The sequence below is a fragment of the Mustela lutreola genome, chromosome 2, assembly GCF_030435805.1.
Source record: "Mustela lutreola isolate mMusLut2 chromosome 2, mMusLut2.pri, whole genome shotgun sequence".
In the NCBI taxonomy this organism is placed as follows: Eukaryota; Metazoa; Chordata; class Mammalia; order Carnivora; family Mustelidae; genus Mustela; species Mustela lutreola.
In genome coordinates, this window is record NC_081291.1 from 51,359,370 (window position 1) to 51,379,271 (window position 19,902).

At 47.1% G+C, this 19,902-nt stretch overlaps 1 protein-coding gene across 5 annotated transcripts in view; it reads right to left on the reverse strand.

The window, feature by feature from the left end:
* Positions 1-19,902, reverse strand: part of SRGAP3 (SLIT-ROBO Rho GTPase activating protein 3) — a 251,006-nt gene that overhangs the window by 73,739 nt on the left and 157,365 nt on the right. For all 5 annotated transcript variants that reach the window (XR_009350776.1, XM_059161597.1, XM_059161599.1 and 2 more), the window contains exon 4: positions 13,405-13,467. Coding sequence is in view for 4 of the 5 variants with exons in the window: in XM_059161597.1 (XP_059017580.1) it covers positions 13,405-13,467 (63 nt within the window). In the remaining variant the exon portion in view is untranslated. The remainder of the gene's footprint in view (positions 1-13,404; positions 13,468-19,902) is intronic.

Consider the following 19,902-nt stretch of genomic DNA (forward strand, 5'->3'; position numbering starts at 1 on the left):
ATGACTCTTGTCCCTCACCTCCTCCCCACAGGGTCACTGGGAAGCCCCCTCCTCCCATACTCATAGAACTTCCATGGGAACATGCAAATCGTTTTCTCAGCTGTTTCCTTATTGGCCTGCAAATGGCTCTGTCCCCAAAAGGAGTATTACTGGAAATACTAATTGCTATTCTATGCTTTCTGAAATAAACTTATCCTTGGCTATACAGTGAATTCCCACGAAGCAAACCACACTTTGCTCTTCTACTTCTATAGTAAAAGTCAGATATTATTATAAAAAGGGAGTTTTTGAGACAGAAGAAATTCTAAACGTTATCTAATCCAACCACCAAATTTTACAAATAGGGAAACTGAGGCCTAGAAGGACTAAGTGGTTTATCCACGATTGGACAATATCATCAGTCTAATCTCCAAACTTTGCATCAGCGGAGGCAATATCACAATCAAGCTGCAGAGCACTTTAACTAAACCACAAAGATCCCTACCCCTTCCCCAAGCCCAGACAATCAACTGATTTGCTTTCTGTCACTGCAGTGGAGTTTTGTGCATTCTAAAACTTCATATACATGGAACCAAAGCATATAATTTCTGTGGGGTCTGCCCTCTTTCATTCAGCATAATTTTTCTCCCACGTCATATCAGTTTTTATTACTGAATAGTATTTCTCTATCATATAGCATTGTGTATCTATGTCACTATTTGTGTATTTATTCATACATTAATAGTTACTTGGGTTGTTCACAGTTTTGGTCTATCATGAATAAAGCTGCTAAAAATGTTCATGTATAATTCTTTGTGTGGATGTATGTTTTCATTTCTCTCAGGTAAATACCTAGGAGTGGAACGGAGGGTCATATAGGAAGAGTACATTTAGCCAAATTAAAAATCTGGTCTCTGACTTTTAATCCACCACTCTTTCTACCATATTATACAGTTTCTGTAATTCAGTACCATTTTCTCAGCAGGTATGAACAGTTTGGGCAGCCTTACAGCAAGCCAGGCAGTCCTATACTAATAGGACACTATCTCCCAGTCCCCAACCTTTCCTATGCAATATCAAGTTTATGAGCATCCCTCTGTGCTAAGAAACACATGAAATTTCTAGATTCCAAGGCTTTTGAACCTTGTTTGTTCTCTTCTGTTGTTTGGATAATTACAGCAGAAAAAGAGCAGAGGCTTCCACGTGGGGCTGGGATACACTCCTGTCTAATGGGGCCCTTTAAGTCAGGGAACTTGGAATGAATTCCTGGCCAGCATTATAACCTTATTTGCTCTCATATGAACTGTGAAGTCAGTTTATTACAGTGAAGAATTATTCTGTAACTCTTACCATGAAATCACAGCATTGATCTGTTGCATAGAAAATAGGCCAGGAGTTAATGGGGGAGCATCTGCTGTAGAACACGGTAGGTATTGTAGAGTATGAACTCTGGTACAAACATCTGGGCTGAATCCTGATGGTGCCACTTACCAGCTGTGTGACCTTCGGCAAGTCACAGAACCTCTCTGACCTCTGCTTCCTCATCTGTAAAATGGGGATAACCAAGGCAACTACCTCATAGATTTGTTATGAAGACTAAATGAGTTCACTTAGGTAAAGTGCTAGAATAATACCTGCCATATAGTAAGAAACACGTAGACATCAGCTGCTACCATCACCACCACCACCACCACCACCATCAGCACCCCTGATTTGGGCTGAGGGTTTGAGAACCTCGAATTTACTCACCTGACTTCAGGAAAACGCTAAAGAAAATTAGCTAATATGCAAAATGTTATTCTATACCATGTTTCTCCCTTCCTCTTTCATCTTGAAAGCCTTCCCAAATTTCAAAACAATAAATGAATAAAAAATGCAATCAACTTTTCTTCATTGGTCTTGGTGGAAGACCTCTTCTCTGATTCCCCTCATGGCTGATTTTCTGAGCTTCCATAAAGCCTCTAGAGATTCCATTCTCCGTGATTTCATCCACTCCTTAGGCCAGTTCCACTAAATTTATTTCCAAACTTAGTGGACCAGAGTGTGCCAGATCAATGTATTCTCGACATCTAGTGGCCAAAAGGAATGACTGCAGGCTTACAGGTAACCAAAGCAATTGCCAGTTTTCCCACCATCTTTATACCAGCGCTCCTGCAATGTCACACAGGTAAGACCTGGGAATGCCTGCTGAAGTCTCTCAGGGCCCCCCCCCCTTTCCATTCTCACGCTTTTCTCCTTTCCTCCACATACACAGGCACTATTGGTTTCTTTGCTTCCTACCATACTGCTGGTAGCGTCCATTTCTGGACTCACCCCTTTCTGGGTTCAATGATTCCTGCTAAAGCCACTTTTTCTGTTTCAGCTGCTGAAGTCTGCTTATCTCACCATTAATCTATCATCTGTGTTGAACAGAACAGAGGAAGAGAGAGCATTTCTATTTGCAATTAGATCTTCCTGTCCAATCATCCATGCATCCATCCATTTATTCACTCAAGGTCAGCATCCCAGCTGGGTGTTCTCAGCCTCCCACATTTCCCTTTGCCTAGTTTTCCACTCGAAGCACAGAGTACTCTGCCTCCTCTGCAACAAACCAAGCTTCCTAGTACATTTCTCTGAACTGAGGTGCAAAAGTCCCATAGCCAGAGGACCCTGGGGCTAAACTCCCAGTGATCCAACTGGTAATTCCTGATCCTAAAAATAACAGTGAACTTGATTGCTCAGGATGATTTATATCTGACAGCTGCCACATAAGAGTTTACCTGGGGACCTCTCAGAAACGAGTTTAACTATATCCAGAATCCTCTAGATGCTTCCTTTATTTAATTACCTGAAACACAGGCTTTAGCATGAAAGATCCTTAGCTCAATAGTTTAGAAGAGTCTTCTCAATATTACCAGCCCAGGATGTGTTAAATAATACTTAAACTTATCAATTACTTCAGAGTTTGCAAACCTCTTTTATTATCCCCAAGGAGCATTTAATTAACCTTTACCCCAACCCTGGGAGGCAGTATGGTACCAATAATGGTGATAACAGCCAACACTTACTGAGCACTTACTACATGCCCAGCCTTGTTCTAAACACTCTACATATATTAACGCTCATTTCTTACAAAAACCCTAGGAGGTAGACACTACATGACCGCAGCTTTACAGATACAGAAACCACAAAAGAGGAACAAAGGGATTCTCTACCCTACAGGGACTGGAGACTTGGTTTTGAGACTCAGCCTTCCCCTCAAACTTGCTGGGTGACTGTGGCAGCAGCTTATCCTCTCTGTGCTGCCTGGCGGAGACCAGAATGGGGGTGGATAGGAAGGTGCTCCATAAGTTGTGACTATAAAGTGACTGGCTGACAGCAGTGTTGGGGCTGGGAAGGTAGCAGAGGTGGATGCAAGTGTTCAGCTGAGGCCAAGGCACTGAGACCCAGCCTTCAACTTGGCACTTCTGAAGAACCCCTCAGACACCCACCTGGCTTAATGCGTGGCTTAGTGGGCTACATTCCAACCCTCCAGAACCTATCAGGGAGACCCCCTGGAACAAGTCTAACATAGGGTGAGAAGGACCCTGTAGGGACATATAAATTGAGACCACTGTTCTTGGACACAGATCAGTTTCATACATTCTCAAAAGGCTCTCCAGATATCTTGGTGTATTAACCCATCATTGAAAGAAACCGGGGCCCAGAAATGGCAAGTAAATTGCACAAAGTCACAGAGCAAGCCAGAGAGCTAGGACTTCTGAGCTGTGGACACTTGCTGTTTGTAGTAATCATGCTGCCTCTTGCTGCATACACTTTGCTTTCTGCATCTTCCCAAATCCCCAGATCATGAAATCAAGTATTATACGTATAGTCCTTCAGATCCTCACTTAAATGCAAAAGAAGCCAAAGGAAATATGGAAGTTGAGAGCATCAAAAAAAAGGGGGGGGGGGGACATGCTGGGGCAAGATAAGAATCCCGTTTGACAATAGGTCCTCCACAAGTAAGCTCACACGCACTTCTTCTACCCCACAGACAGGGCTGTCTCTGAGCCACCCAAGAGCTGTGTATGGGGGAAATTCCGGGCCAGTGAATGCCAAAGACATCCTGGAAGGAAAAGCGAGTTCCCAAATTTCAGTATGACCACCCATACTCTGTGTGGCCTATGTTCTCTCTGGAACTTATAATTGCTATCTTCTTTACTCTTTTTGCATGTCCACACACTGTTTCACTGCAACTAGAGTGCAAAGTCCAGAGGGCCAGGACCCAGTTCGTGAACATATTCCCTGTACTAAAGCAGAGAGTGGTACCCAGCAAGTATCAGTATATATCTGTACGCATGAATGAATGACAGCTGGCCGGGTGTGTAGGTGAAAGACTGATCGATGGAAGGATGGACAGAGAGGGAGATGGTTGAACGGACAGATGGGTGAGTGGGTAAACAGATGGGTGGGTGGATGGATGGATGGATGGATGGATGGATAGATGGATGGATGCAAATAACAGAGCAAAGAGAGGAGGGAGAACAAAGTGGGACAGATACAGTTCTACTGCCTTTGGCTCTGGTGAATACATCTGGAAGTAGGGAGGCAGCTACATCTTTGATCAATATTTATTTGTTCAGTATTTCTTCAAATACTTGTTCAAACATTATTCAAATATTTGTTCAATATTACTGAATAGCTCCTTATGCGCCAGGTACTGTACTAGGAAATACTATAGTGTTAAAGACAGACAGGGTCTCCTGTGTATTCATCACAGAATACACTCTCTAGAGGGGACATGGACAAGTTATCACATGGTGTAACAAGCGTTATGATAAGGGAAATATAGGATACTAAAGGATAGCTTTCTTTTTTTATATTTACTTTTTTTTAAGATTTTTTTTTTTAATTTGTCAGAGAGAGAGAGAGAGAGTGAACACAGGCAGACAGAATGGCAGGCAAAGGCAGAGGGATAAGCAGACTCCCTGCCGAGTAAGGAGTCCGATGTGGGACTCGATCCCAGGATGCTAGGATCATGACCTGAGCCGAAGGCAGCTGCTTAACCAACTGAGCCACCCAGGCGTCCCTAAAGGATAGCTTTCTAGAAGAAGTGTCATCTGGAGTGAAACTTGAAGAGGAGCACCTGGGTAACTGAGTTGATTGAGCATCTGCCTTGGCTCAGGTCATGATCCCGGGGTCCTTGCTCAGCAGGGAGTCTTTTTCTCGTGCTCTCTCTGCCCCTCTGTCTGCTTGCATATGTTTGCTCTCTAATAAATAAAATCTTTAAAAAATAATAAAAATAAATAAACTGAACCTTGAAGGAAGAGTAGCTGTTACCTGTGTGAACAGGGCAGGGGTGGGGGTAGAATATTCCAGAAAAAGGGAGCGCTGTAAGCACTAAGCCCAGAAAGCACAGGAGTTAAATGGGTTTGAGGAACAGCTTACACGTAGACGTGTATCAGGTGTTTGCTTGAGTACTCGCCAAAGAAGTCACCTCCATATTATCCCCCAGACACTTCCCCTAGGTGAATACCTGTTATTTTTCTCTGCCTGGGATCATCCAGTCCTCTTCTTTCTGGAACAGCTTCCCAACATTTTTTTTTTTTTTTTTGAGGAAATCCCCAAAATTCCCCACCAGCATTCTAGTCCCGGTGGCTCATGGGAGACTGACCCCTTCTTCCAATCCCAGGAGCGGGCATGAGACCCAGGCCTGACTAAACATGATGTTAACCTGACCACAGTGACTGGAGCCCAGGATCCCAACCAGGCCACTCCAGGACTTTGAAATATTCTACTTTTTCTGGAATATTCTACCCCCACCCCTGCCCTGTTCACACGCTGGAAAGGGTATATTATTTTTCCACCAGGAGGCACCCGAGCTGATAAAAAGTGACTTTGTCACCCCGTGGGAGAAACCTGCCTGATCATGAAGACATCACAGAGGAAAGCAAACAGACGGACTGATGGAAGGAAAGAGCCAAGGAGGGCAGGGAGGCAGAGGAAGGGAGGAGGAAAAGTGACGGAGGGAATAGGATAAAATGGAGGAGGTGTGCTCTCGGCCTTTGATCTGGTGAGGCTGCCGCGAAGGTGTGGGGAGAAGAGCTCCACCTCGATCATTAGGTTCTCTACTGAGCAGCTTGTGATGGGCCAGATCCGACACCAGGTGCTGGCAATCCGACTCTGTGGAAACAGGGTGTGTGTGCCTCACAGAATACACGCCGTACTGGGGAGACAGCCACGCAGGTGTGTGAACCTGAGATTCGACACCCTGATTCTTCATTCCTGCCAGCTCGCGTGGATTCCTGCCCCTCGCTATCGAAGGAGCCCCCGCTAGCCTCCCCATTGCCCACCTCAGTCCTGGGCCCCACCGGCCCACCTCAGTGCCCAACTCACACACAGACAGTACTGACCGCCTGAGCAGGGGGCTGCTGGCGCCATATCCCAGCTTCCTGCTTCGCTGCTGCCTTCAGGGCTGTTTCCCCAGCCTCCCTATGGCCCCTGGGGAAATCCAGGGTCCTTCGGATCCAAATCAAATGCCACCTCTTCTCGGTGGCCTCCCCGATACCCAGGTGGACTTCATCTCCCCACCCTTCCTCCCACTGTGTCCATATCCCCACAAGGACACTTGACACGGGGTGTAGCCATGTCCCGTCATCTGGACACAGTGGAGGATCAGTAAATGCAAACTGAGCGAGTGAAGGAGTAAAGTTTTGGAGGGAGAGCTGGGGGAGGTGAGGAGACTGTCTGGAGGGAAACCTCGTCTCCCTGCTCCTAGGACCACTTCCATCCCTAAGGGAACCTGGGCCACACCCTGGCCAGCAGGCTGTGGTGGTTGGGCAGAGCCCGCCTTGCCTACCTCACCCTGAGCTGGAGGCATGCCCTCGTCTCCCTCTGGGGGTAACATGACAGGAAGCCAAAAGCTGGAGCAGAGCCTTAAAGTTCCTCTAGTCTCGTGCCTTTGTGCTACAGATGGGTGAAATCAAGGACCAGAGTCCAGCTAACTTGCACTGGGCCAGTGTTTCTCAAAGTGTGAAATGGGAACCACCTGTGTCAGCAAGATGATTTTAGGTGTTACAGACGTATTAATAACCCTTCCAGTTCTCTTCAGTTCTGTCAGCGGGGAAAACTCAGTCCGGTGCTCACAGGTCTAATACCTCTACTGCTGCTGAGTGGACACCAGCGGGAATGAATGCTTTTGCACCTTCATTTAACTTCCGGAACCCTTCTGTTTTCACCAAGCTGTCTGTCGTCCACTAATGTAAAAGACCATATCCTTCCAAAACAAATGTATGTAGGACTTACATATATTTATAGAAATAATTTAATGTATTTCTATAAGTAACTTAGGGGAGTAGACTAGGAGCTGGCTCTGTCACTCTGTCACCAGCCAGGTGACCTTCAGCTGGCTACCTGACCTCTCTGTGTCTCATATCCCTCACCTCTAAAATGGGCTGGGAATACTAACAGCCACCTCAGTGGGTCATGGTGAGGATGAAATGAATTAAGATATGTAAAGCATTTCGTTCAGTGCCCAGCCCATGAGAAGCATCATATAAAAGGAGAGCCTCTAATTATTAGGCTATGAATCAATCTCCAAAATAGATCTTCAAAAGCAAGATACAGAACTCTAGGTCCCATTGTTACCACCTGCATAAAAACAGGGGCGGGCAGGACACACCCATCCGTGTATGCCTGTTGATGGAGCAGACAGCTCTGTGGGAAGGTACTGCTGAACTAGAAACCAGGAACCGAGGTTGTATGGAGCAAGGGGCACTCGGGCAACAGGAGACCTACTTCTATGTAACTCTCTACTGTTTAATCATTGCTTTTTACCAAGTATTATCCATTTCTAAATTTTTTGAGAAGGAAAGTGCCTCTGGCTGGAGTGTGGGGTATGCATAATAGAGAGCATGCCTCGGGAATGGGAGAACAGTCAGCGGGCGATTGCCCTTTTGCAGGCAAAACAGCCGCTGGGCTCTGACCTGCGTGGTGGCGATGGAGGTTGGAGGAGAGAGGAAAGATGCCCAAGTGCATAGGAAAAATATTTATGCTCCATTCTTTCATAAAATACACAATGATTTAGCATTGGTGTTTGCCAGGCATCGTGCTATGCTCTCTGCCACTTACTCTTCTCAGAACGACCCAGAGATGAGCTGGTAATATCCCCACAGTCAGAGGGTGTGACAAGGGACAGGGTCTTGAACCCAGGACCAGCTGACTCTAAAACTTGTACTCTTCCCAATGCACAAGGTGGCTTTCCCCCTGATTTGTTAGGGGGAGATTTTTTTTTTAAGTGAATCAATGTAAAGGAAAATATTAGAGAAAGGAGAGAAGACCTAATGGCCTGATGGAATCATGAATGGTGACAGACAAAGAGGCATCACTCCAGAAAGACTCGGGGTGAGCCCGGGATGGAGCTGGAGACAGAACCCCCGTGGCTGGGCTCCTAGTCTCAGGCTCGCCTCACCACCTGCATCTCTGAGGGTCGACATCAGAAAGGAGACGCCTTCCCAAAAATTTGCCTGGGGGCCCACGGTTGACTTCACGCCCCTGAGCGCAGCGCAAAATCAAATCAAAGCCTGAGCAAGTAGAAAATAGAGTCCATTCGTTACACCCATCAGTTTCTACCTGTCGCCAGCTGTGGCTGGGTGTGGACACTCCTCAGGCCCCCTCCATGTTACCCCGAGCCAAGTCTCAGAGGCCCCTTCTGCCGCTGGGAGCCTGTAAGGCAGGTGGCCTTGCCTGGGAAAGCCTGGAGCACTGCAACTGAGCACAAAGAAAGGGCCACCCGAGGGATGCTGCAGCATTTGTCACTTCAAAACACGACAGATAACGTTTCATGATCTAGGACGATTACTGGTAATCTGAACATATTTTTAGCTAAATGATGAAAACACAGTGGGGTTTTTTGTTGTCTGTTTGTTTTGTTTTTGCATCCCCTGGAAGGATTAGCAATTGGCCCACACTGTCAACTTCTGCCCTTTTTCCCTCCCAGGCTGACATATGACGATGGAGGGCTATCTTGTGTCAGGCTGACGGATGGGAGTTCAGGGGAAAATGAGTGAGGTGGGGTTTGCGGGGGGCGCTGTACACACATGCTCACACATGCACCTGTGTTTGCACACATGCTAGCACATTTTAAAAGGAGGGCACCTCAAGGTGATGAATACAGAGGGAAGGTATCTTAAGTGAATGAATGAATGAATGAATGAATGAATAGACAAACAAAAGAACGAAAGAGCAAAATGGCCAGCCTTGCAATCTCCTCTGCATCCTGGTCTCAGATGGCAACAAGCCTTTTCCCTAAAGTGGGTGACAGATGGCGCTTAGCATGTATCTGTATCATGCTACCCCCCCATCATCAGTGGTACCCCCTGACCACATCCCCTCCTCTAGAAAACATCACCAGAACAAAACTGAGACTTACTGGATAATCTTTTCTCAACATCATTTGTCCTCAGTCACCAGTGATCATGACTCCAGGGCCGGGAGAGGTGGGGAAGTTGTATAACCAGGCCTCATAACTAGAAAGTGCTCAAAGAAATCCCTAATAACGAAGCATGGGATTTGGGCCCCACGGTGCCCTCAGCGGCTGGGTGGCTGCTCCCCCCACTGCAAGCACGCCCCTCTGCTTTGTGACTTGGCACGGAACTCCCATCAAGAGGTGGTGTTTATTCTCCGCGCCTTCAACATGGACTTGGCCGTGTGACTTGCTTTGGCCAATAGCCCATGTGCAAGTAGGACACAAGCAGAGGCTTGCAAGGTGCCGGCACACTGGGCATGTCCCACTTGGGGCTCTTTTTCTAATTGGCCAGAAAACCACAGTCACGTCAGTGGCCCTACCTGAACTCAGCCCGAACTGCCGACCTACAAAGTCATGAGCCAATGGAATGGTGCTTGTTTTAAGTCACTGAGTTGTGACACAGTTTGTGGTGCAGCTGCTGAAAATGGCTACAAAGGCCTTCAAGCAAGGTACTTCTTTGGGCCTCAGTATCTTTATCAGTAAAAGATGCCAATTAAATAATACATATGAAGTACCCACCACACACACTGTGTGAGTACTCATGAAATGGCCATAGTTGTTGCTACCCTTGTTTCGGCAATAAAGGAAATGAGGCCCAAAGATGTTCACTGGCTTGGCCAAGCCGGGAGGTGAGGCAGCGAGACTTCAACCCCAGATCGGTCTGTAATGGGGTTGTTCTGCGGGCATCCTGCCCTGCCATCCCTGCTGAGAGAATTCCCTTCCTCCACCTCTCTTCCCCTCTGCTTCTTTCATTTCTACCCCTCCGAGGGGGCCGAGTTCAAAACTCACCCTTAATCCCAGCATCCCACCCGGAGCTAGCATTTTCTGGAAGCCTCGATCTCTCCTGCATGCACTCGCTCTCCCTCTGGTTTCGTCACTCAGTAAAAAGGTGTGGGCCACCTACTGTGTTCCAGCACAGCAGAGAACACAGGGCAGCCCTCACAGGGTTCACGGGCTTGGTGCCCACCTCGGAATCCATGCACCCAGCACACTCTCCACTCCCTCCTGGACTGCTCGATCACCAGGCCACATACTTTACTCTTGTCTCCCTACCCAGACTCGAAACTCATGAGCAAAACCATTTTCTTTCATTTGTTCATACATCCTCCCCTCCTCTGCTTCAGCAATTGCCTTGGCAACACTGGGGATGTACAAGGGACTTCAAAGATGAACTCTCGAAAGGTTCACAGCTCAGTCACTGTGCCTCCTGCGGCGGTGGGTCCGCAGCAGGCAGCCCCAAATGCCCGAATGTAAATGATTCCTGGGCAATCACTGAAGACTCTGTGTGCAGTCAATACGTGACTTGGGGATGGGGGTGTGCAGTGGGCCCTCTGAGGCTCCAGTCCTCCACAAGTGGCTGCAGGAGAGAGCTAGGGAGGTGCTAGGTGCTGGTCCTTCCTCTAGCACCAGCTCTGAGGCCATCCCCAGGCTGCCATGAACACAGGCAGTCTGCCTGGTCTAAGCCTCTGACACCAGCAACATTTCTGTCCAGCTGCCCTGCCCCGTGGCCACCAGAGCCCAGTGTGCATGGAACACCTGCTGGGCTCAGGGTACCGCACTGGGCACCAACACCAGCTTCCCAATCCCCACCTGCTTCACCCAGTTTACACCCGCCCGATCTGTGGATCACAGGTGAGACTGAGAGGTGAAGTGACCTGCCAGAGGTTGCACACCAGGTTCGAACTAAGTCTCTAGGTGTTAAGCACGGTGTTACTGACCAAGATCTGGCTCTCGGGAGATTACACACCAACTGGGTACATGAGGATAACATGATAGATTTTTTTTTTAACTGCCGTAGAATTCAAAGCCCAGAGGTAATAGCTTTCCAAAGGTGGAGTTTGGTTTGGGCTTGAAAAATGAGTATGACACATAGAAGCAGAGAAGGAAAGGGCGATTGTAAGCAGGGGGAGCTGCTCGGATAAAGGAGTAGACCAGGTGGTATTTGGGGTGTGCGGAGGATGTGGGGGAGAGGAGCCCAGCTGGAGCCCCAAAGTAAGGTTAAAAACCTGGGTGGGAGTGGCTTGGGGGGGGTCCCTGGCACCAGCACCCAGGTGTTGAAATGCCACAGAGGAAAGTGATCCATTCAAAGCAGTGCCTGAGGAACATAAAAAGGACCTAGACTAGGAAACACTGGTCTAGCCAAGTCCTCTGCAGAATTCTGAGTAAGGAAGGCGCATCTGGTGACCAGCTTTGCACATTGATCACCACCCTGCCTTGTGGGAAGGCACAACAGCTGGTTTCACACTCGCCGAGGAGGTAGAACTCAAGATGATGGTAGTACAAGAACTTCTATCCACCGTGCCTTTTGTTCTTTGTTCCATGCATGCTGTACATATCTAGTCTCCTTCAACTCCCACGGGGTCTGCAAGAAACAGCTGTTATGATTTCTGTTTAACAACTGAATTTGAACCCAGGTCTCTGGCTTTAAGGTCTGCTTTAAACTGCTAGGCGACTATTCCCCACAATGCCCAGCTGACTCAGTCGCTTGAGAAGCAGCAGTTCTTCCTTTCCCCTAAGCAATCACGCAGCTAAAAACTGTCCAGGGCACAGGTTGCACTTCTCAACTTGAAATAATTGAAACATGAGTCTCAACTCTCATAGGTTAACCTCCAGGAGCTCGCATCTCTATTTTACTGAGTAGAAGACTGAGGCCCAGAGAAGTCCCCATCACTGGTTAGAATCTGAGATAGGAATTCCAACCTGAGATTCAGGCTCTTAGGCAAAAGCTCTCGGGCCCTGAGAAGACCACCACTTGCTGGCCACACAGAACATGACTACAGAAAGATCCTAACACCAAAGAGAGGGGTCTTCTTGCAGCCTGCTATTCTTTCCCTTTCTCAAATATAATTTTAGCAGCAGAATCTCCACTTGTTCTTTAATTTCATTTTTTAAAGATTTTTATTTATGTATTTGGCAGACAGAGATCACAAGTAGGCAGAGAGGCAAGCAGAGGAGGGGATGGGAAGGAGGCTCCCCGCTGAGCAGGGAGCCTGATGCAGGGCTCGATCCCAGAACCCTGGGATCATGACCTGAGCTGAAGGCAGAGGTTTTAACCACTGAGCCACCCAGGCGCCCCAGAATCCCCACTTTTAATAGGAAACTTTATAAGGAACCCTGACGTATTTAAAATACAATAGCTTTATTCTACTCTGTTTTGGGGGATGAAGGGTCTCGAGCTCTCCCTGCGGGGCAACCTCATCCCATCCCCTAGGCTGTTGCTGAGGCTCATCACATTCCTCCATAAAGAAGCCCAAGAGCCCTCAGGGCACAACCAGTAAACTCCTGCATCATAACTTGGTGAGCCTGCATTCCCCATTCCGTGACCCTCTTGAATTCTAATAGTCATCTCGAGTCCAGTTAGATCTTGCCTCCGTATAGGCAGCAAGGTCAATTCTGCACGGTGTTGTAATGTTCTGAAATCATTCCTTGGAGATAACGAGGTACGCTCACCCCTTTCACCTCACATGTTTCCTCAGAACAGTGCTCCATTTTGCAAATGAGAATGCTGAAACCCAGATGAGCTACATATCTGCCTAAGTTTCCATCATCAGGAAGGAGCAGACCTAAGCCTCAGCCCATTGCATTTGACTCCAGACCCACATCGCTGCCTCGGGAGGTTTTATCCATGCTGTCCCCTCCCTGACCTTGTGTCTTCTGCTTTGGAAGGAAACACATTCCCACACCTGGCAGGTCATGCAGGTCTCTTGTGAACGTATACAAACTAAACATGCTCAGGGCCCCACAGAATCTATACAGAATCAGAAGCCAGAATTGTAAACCATTACATCCCACCAGGACGAGCCCCTGTCACTCAGCCCAAGACACAGCAAAAATGCCCAGGTTCATCCCATGACTCTGGTTAGACTCCCTTTAGCTCCTGGTGCTGAAGAAAGGGGACCAGATCCCAAGCCCAGCAGCAGAGCCTGAATAGGACTTACTGTGTAGAGCTCATTGGTGACCTTCAGGAGCTCCTCGTGCATCTGCAGGCCAATCTCCTTGCTCTGGAATATGGAAGAACAAATGTCAGAGGGGAAGAAGGTCACTGGTTGCATTGACCAATTTCCTTTTCAACACAGAAAGGTCAGGAATACTTGGGATGGGTGGGGATAGGCACATAAACCAGTATAGACCTTATTGATGGAGACTTGAATTACTCAATTTGTATCCATGAAACAAATCCATGGGGAGAGGTCCCTTGCAAAAGGAATTCCCTGGCCAAATAAGTTGGGGAACCTTATATCTCCCTGCCTTGATGATTTGCAGATATGTCACCATGTTAAAGATTCTGAGAAATCCACAGCCAATCTGTTCATCTTTAATTCTATGGGTGGGTCTTTTTTTTTTTAATAGAATTTTATTTTATTTTAGCGATTTTTAAAAATTAATTATTTTTATTAACATGTAATGTATTATTTGCCCCAGGGGTACAGGTCTGTGAATCATCAGGCTTACACACTTCATAGTACTCACCATAGCACATACGCTCCCCAATGCCCATAACCCAACCACCCTCTCCATACTCCCCCTCCCCCCAGCAACCCTCAGTTTGTTTTGTGAGATTAAGAGTCTTATGGTTTGTCTCCCTCCTGATCCCATCTTGTTTTACTTTGTTCTTCCCTACCCCTCAAACCCCCAACTCTGCCTCTCAAATTCTTCATATCAGGGAGATCATATGATAATTGTCTTTCTCTGATTGATTTTGCTCAACACAATACCCTCTAGTTCCATCCACATCATTGCAAATGGCAAGATTTCATTTCTTTTGATGGCTACATAGTATTCCACTGTGTGTGTGTGTGTGTGTGTGTGTGTGTGTGTGTGTGTGTATACCACTTCTTTATCCATTCATCTGCTGATGAACATCTAGGTTCTTTCCATAGTTTGGCTATTATGGACATTGCTGTTATAAACATTTGGGTGCATGTGCCTCTTCAGATCACTACATTTGTACCTTTAGGGTAAATATCCAGTAGTGCGATTGCTGGGTCATCTATTTTCAACTTTTTGAGGAACCTCCATGCTGTTTTCCAGAGTGGCTGCACCAGCTTGCATTCCCACTATGGGTTGGTCTTAAGTTGATGTGACCAGAGTTATGTGTCCCTCGCTCAATACTCATTAGCACCTCATAAGAGTGGGGTTCCATATAACACAGTTTGGGAAATAATAATCTAACATCTCAATTCATCATGAACAATAGAGGTTAACAGACAGGCTATGGAGCACAAGGCAGGATCAGGGTTGTTGCCTCCACTGTATCACTGACTGGCCATGTGGGCTTGGAGCCTTCCTTACCATCTGCAAAATAAGAAGCTTAAACTAAAGCATCACCTCCCAAAACTTGGTCTGGGAGTCACTCTTGAGCGTTACACTAAAAAAAGGGAGGGGGGCAGAGGCTTCTGTAAGCAAATGCACTTGGGAAAAGCTAGTTGAACCAGAGGAGACAGGTTTTCTTACAAAAGGACTTTTCAGAGGCTTTCCTACCCTCGTGTATGTGGGCTTTCTAAGGAGTGCTGTGGTATGTGGTTTAGATGATCTTGATTCTTGTTCTTACACATTTGGTATATTGAGAGAAGCAATTCAGAAAACAATGAACAAATTATCTCCAGGTCCCACCCAGCCTGAAGAGTCTAGGATTCTCTATTACTTAAGGTTTATTGTTATTATTACTATTATTATTGTTTTGGTTAATACTCTCCCTCTTTGCCTGGCGTATCATGTGAAGTTTCCATGTTGAAAGTGGGAGTCCTGAAAATAATGTGTCTTGGCAAGGATGTGAAGAAATAGAACCCTTTTTGCACTGTTAGTGGGAATGCAAACTGGTGCAGTCACTGTGGAAAGCAGTATGGAAGTTCCTTTAAAAATTAAAAATAGAATTACCACATGATTCATTAACTCCACTAGTGGGTATTTATCCAAAGAAAAACCACTAATTCTAAAGGCTATATACACCCCTATGTTTATTGCAGCATTATTTACAATAGCCAAGATATGGAAGTAGTCCAAGTGCCCACTCATGAATGGATAAAGATGTGGTATATATGTACAATGGAATATTATTCAGCCATCAAAAAGAATGAAATCTTACCCTTTGCAACAGTATGGATGGGCCTCGAGGGTATAATGCTAAATGAAATAAGTCAGTCAGAGAAAGAAAAATACCATATGATTTCACTCATATGTGAAATGTAAGAAACAAAACAAACAAAAGAAGAAATAACCCCCCTAAAACAGACTTTTAAATACAGAGAACAAGCTGGTGGCTGCCAGAGGGGAGGGGGGTGGGGAAATGACTGGGTGAAATAGGTGAAGGGACTAAGAGCACCTTATCGTGATGAACACTAGTGTATAGAATTGTGGAATCATTAGTCTGTACACCTGAAACCACCACAACACTGTTCATTAATTATACTTGAATTTAAATTTAAAAGAAAGAAAGAGAGAGAAGAATGAAGAAAGGAAGGAAGTGGGGGAGTGAGGGAGGAAGAAAACGGGAGCCCAGACCACTGCTCCCCGAGAGCCGAGTCATCGTGTTCCCCTTTCAGCTCCCTCAGCTCAAGTATGACCAGCGAATGATGGGCAGAGATCAGCCTTCCTCCCTCCCCCACAGAGGTCAGGAGCCCCCGGACAGTAGGAGCAGAGGAAGGCTCAAGACCAGATATGATGCCTTCCTAGGTTCCTTTTCCTACCTCCCAGCCTTTCTCTCAGCTTCTGGTACTGCAGTAGCCAGAAATCACCCATCTGAAGGTCTCTTAAAAGACTGACAAAGCAGGGCGCCTGGGTGGCTCAGTGGGTTATGACTCATCTGGTATATGGAACCTCTGCCTTCGGCTCAGGTCATGATCCCAGGCTCCTGGGGTCCAGCCCCATATCAGGCTCTCTGCTCCGCGGAGAGCTTGCTTCCTCCTCTCTCTCTCTGCCTGCCTCTCTGCTTACTTGTGATCTCTTTCTGTCAAATAAATAAATAAATAAATAACATCTTTATTAAAAAAAAAAAAAAAAAAGACTGACAAAGCTCTGGGCAGTCCAAAGATGTGCTTAGATCTCCCTGCAGCTCTAGTGGCTAATGATAGGGGACTAAACCCCAAACCACGGCACAGCCCGAGCAGAACCTCCTGTGCAAAGCTCCTGGGGGAACCTTTGGATCCTCCAGATGCATCCCGTGCATCTGCAGTGGTGGCCAACGAACCCAACCAGCTATGCCCACTTCCTTCTATTCCTGATTCTCACAAGGAAGTTGACAGCCTGTGCCTCGGTTTCCCCTGTGGCCCCTCTCCCTGACTTTTGCCTCTCTACTGGACTCCGAACTCTCTGACACCGTCCAGTAGCCTCCTCTCAGTCCTCAGTCTCACTAACCTCTCTGACACCCAAGACCCAGGTTCTTATGTATTTATTTTTATGATCTAACTTTTTCGATATGTAATAAATGCACAAAGTTAAAGAAACACTAATAGCCAGCAAGGCAAAAAGGAAAAAGTCAGTCCCCCAAGCTCTCACAACCTCACCCAGATGCAAGGGCTATTAGAAGTTTCTTTTGATACCTTCCAGAAATAGTCTATGAATATACAGACACACGTGTGGATAGTGTATAATTTTTTTTCACACAAATGGAAGTATTCTATACCCATCTTTTCATCTTGCTTTTTTCCACCTAACCATATGTTTGAGATTTTTCCTCTGCAGTCACAGAGGTCCTGCATCCGCCTTTTTTATTTTTATTTTTTTATTTATTTTTTTCATCCGCCTTTTTTAAACAGCTGCTTGAGGTTCCATATACCAGATGAGTCATAATTAATTAAACAGCTTCATAACAATGGGTATTTAGATTGTCTCCAGTCTCTTAACATTTCAGGCAATGATGGGGTGAACATCCTTGTACCTTGTCACTGTGCACATGAGCAAAGACCCTTGTCAGAAGGATTCTTAGAAGCAGCGTGGCCAGGAGAGCCCTGCTTCTCAAACTCCCACCAGTCTTGCCTTCCCAGGCCCTGCCCCAGCCAACTCCCCACACAGTCCTGATTCCAGCTTCCACTTCACAGGAGCCTGCAGCCGTGTCACCATTTTGGTAGTCCTCTCCCCGGCTCTGTCCTGCAATACTTGGAGCCCCAGCTCCAAGACTTAGAACTTTGTTGCAAAACCATACATTTCGAATGTTTCCTTGTCACATCAAACTCAGATTATCCAAAATCAAACCTGAAATTCCCCCATTGCCTTGAGTTTGGTCAACAAGATAATACCATCCCAAGCATGGCAACGGGAAACCTTGGAGTTATTTCTGAAAAAAAATTTTTGGTCCTTCCCCTTCAATCCGGTCTGTCACTGTGCCCTGCCCTCAAACTGCTCAATCTTGCTCTCCGTAGCAGGTAAGGCTGACTCCCTCCCCAACATCCAGCCCCAGCACCCTTTCTGCTTCCTAAAACGGCCATGGATTTGGCTCTGTATTGATTCCTCCAGCTGAGCTCTGGGAGGAGCTGTAATGCTCTGGTCTATTAGTCCAGGGCTGAGCATGTGACTTAACTGGATGGAAGAGAAGGACTTAGACGGTTGAGGGAAGGTTTTAGCTTTTCTACTGAGGGCCCCAGTTGCTACCAGCAGGCACCTTAGGACCAGAACAGGAAGTAACCTTGGGTAGCAGAGCAAAAGAAATCTGGCTTCTTCCTGAGCTGCTGAGAAACTGCTTTGAGTGAACCCAGAGCCTTCCTTTCAGCCAACTTCCATTTCTGTGGTTTTGCTGGTTAAGTCACTTGAAGCTACAGTTTTCTTTTACCTGCAGCCAAAAGCATCCTAAGCATCCGGGACCACCAGTCCCAGAACAAGCACATCATCACTGCAGGACCCAGACTTCCAAAGATGTGCCTTAACGAAGTCCCTAACTCTGGTCCCCAGTTTTGCATGCCTGTGCCAGTATTTTCTCCAGAGCCTCCTTAGTTCCTACAAGATCAAGACCAATCTTTAGCTTGACTTTTCAGGCTCTAGGTGATTAGCACAGGCCTGGTTATACAGAGATTTTTCTCTCTGAGGGCAGGTGCTCAGGTATCTCAGCTGCTGGGAGGGCTACCAGCAGACTGCCCCCAGCCGAGAGCACCCTTCAGGGATGGCCTCAGTACACAAGGTAACGTCCCTTCCAAGCACTAACAGGTTCTGTCTGATGACAAATGGGTGGGGGCATAAAAGTCTGCCTCTCCCCTCTCAACTGGGACAGCTCTAAAGGGCTTCTCCATCTTTAGAACTACTCACAGAGCTGTCTAAGATTTCTAGCAAGGCTGCCTGCAGCATGGCTTGACTTCGCCTGCTCTCTCCTCTGCCCTCCCAAAGTGCGGACTCCAAGAATGTTCCCTCGCCATTCTGCTAGATGCCAACTTCAGCTGTCTCAGATCTGCTTCCCGGGTTTCCCACTCCCATGTCCCTGCAACACCACAGAGCCTGTGGCACGGTGGGTGCTCATTAACTATACTGAATGAGTCTGTGAATGAATGAAGTGAAAGCTCCTCTAGCCTTAGTTTTTTTATCTGTAAAAGTAGGATGCTGTGCCCAGTGTCACAGAGTCCTTGTGAGGACACAGAGAGATGACATTTATGGGAGCACCCGGCACTGGGCCAGGCACAGATGAAGAGCTAGCAGCACAGGCTGAGTGGACCCACCAGATGCCAGATAAAAGGCTAGCAGGTTGCCCAGAAAAGGAACATATAGTTGAATTTTTAATTAGCTTTTCCTTTGAGCATCTCCCAGTTGGTAGTTCAAGGGTCAAGAACATAAATAAGGCAGGAGGCAGACGGAGCTATAGAGGATGGAAGATAAAGAGGATAAAGCGGGTGGCGGGGGAGTACGACCAGAGCCATCTCACTGTGCATGAATGGCCAGAGATGGCATTCCAGGTGGGGGGCACAGCCTGAGCAAGGGCAGGGCAGGAGAGTGGGTGTAGGGCAACGTTTGGTTTGCAAAGAGAGGCGCACACCAACAGAACAGCAGAAAGTAAGCTTGAAATGGAGGCTGGGTCAGATCACCAAGGTTAACGGAGGGCAGGCTTCATTCAGAGTGGAACTGGAGCCACAGAATGTTTCTAAGTGGGAGAGACTGGTGCCCAGAACAATGCTTCAACCAGTGTGTGGAGGGTGGACTGCAGGGGGAGGGCTCACGGTCTGGTTCTTGGGTTTTCTCCACAGCACAGTAAGCCTCCACATGGAACCCCCCCCAACCCCGAGTCTCTGTTCATCTGCCCCATAGCACCCAGCGCCGGGCGGACCACAGAGCAGGCCCTCAGCAAATCGTTACTGAACTGCACAGTTATTTTGTTATGGTTGGGAAGGGAAATATTCTCAACTATACTTCCAGAAACTACTGAATGAGGAGCCCAAACTAAACATTCCACCAGGAACAGGAGGCCAAAACCCTGATAACGTTGAGCAGACCATCACACCCAGCCCTTGGGGACCCAAGTG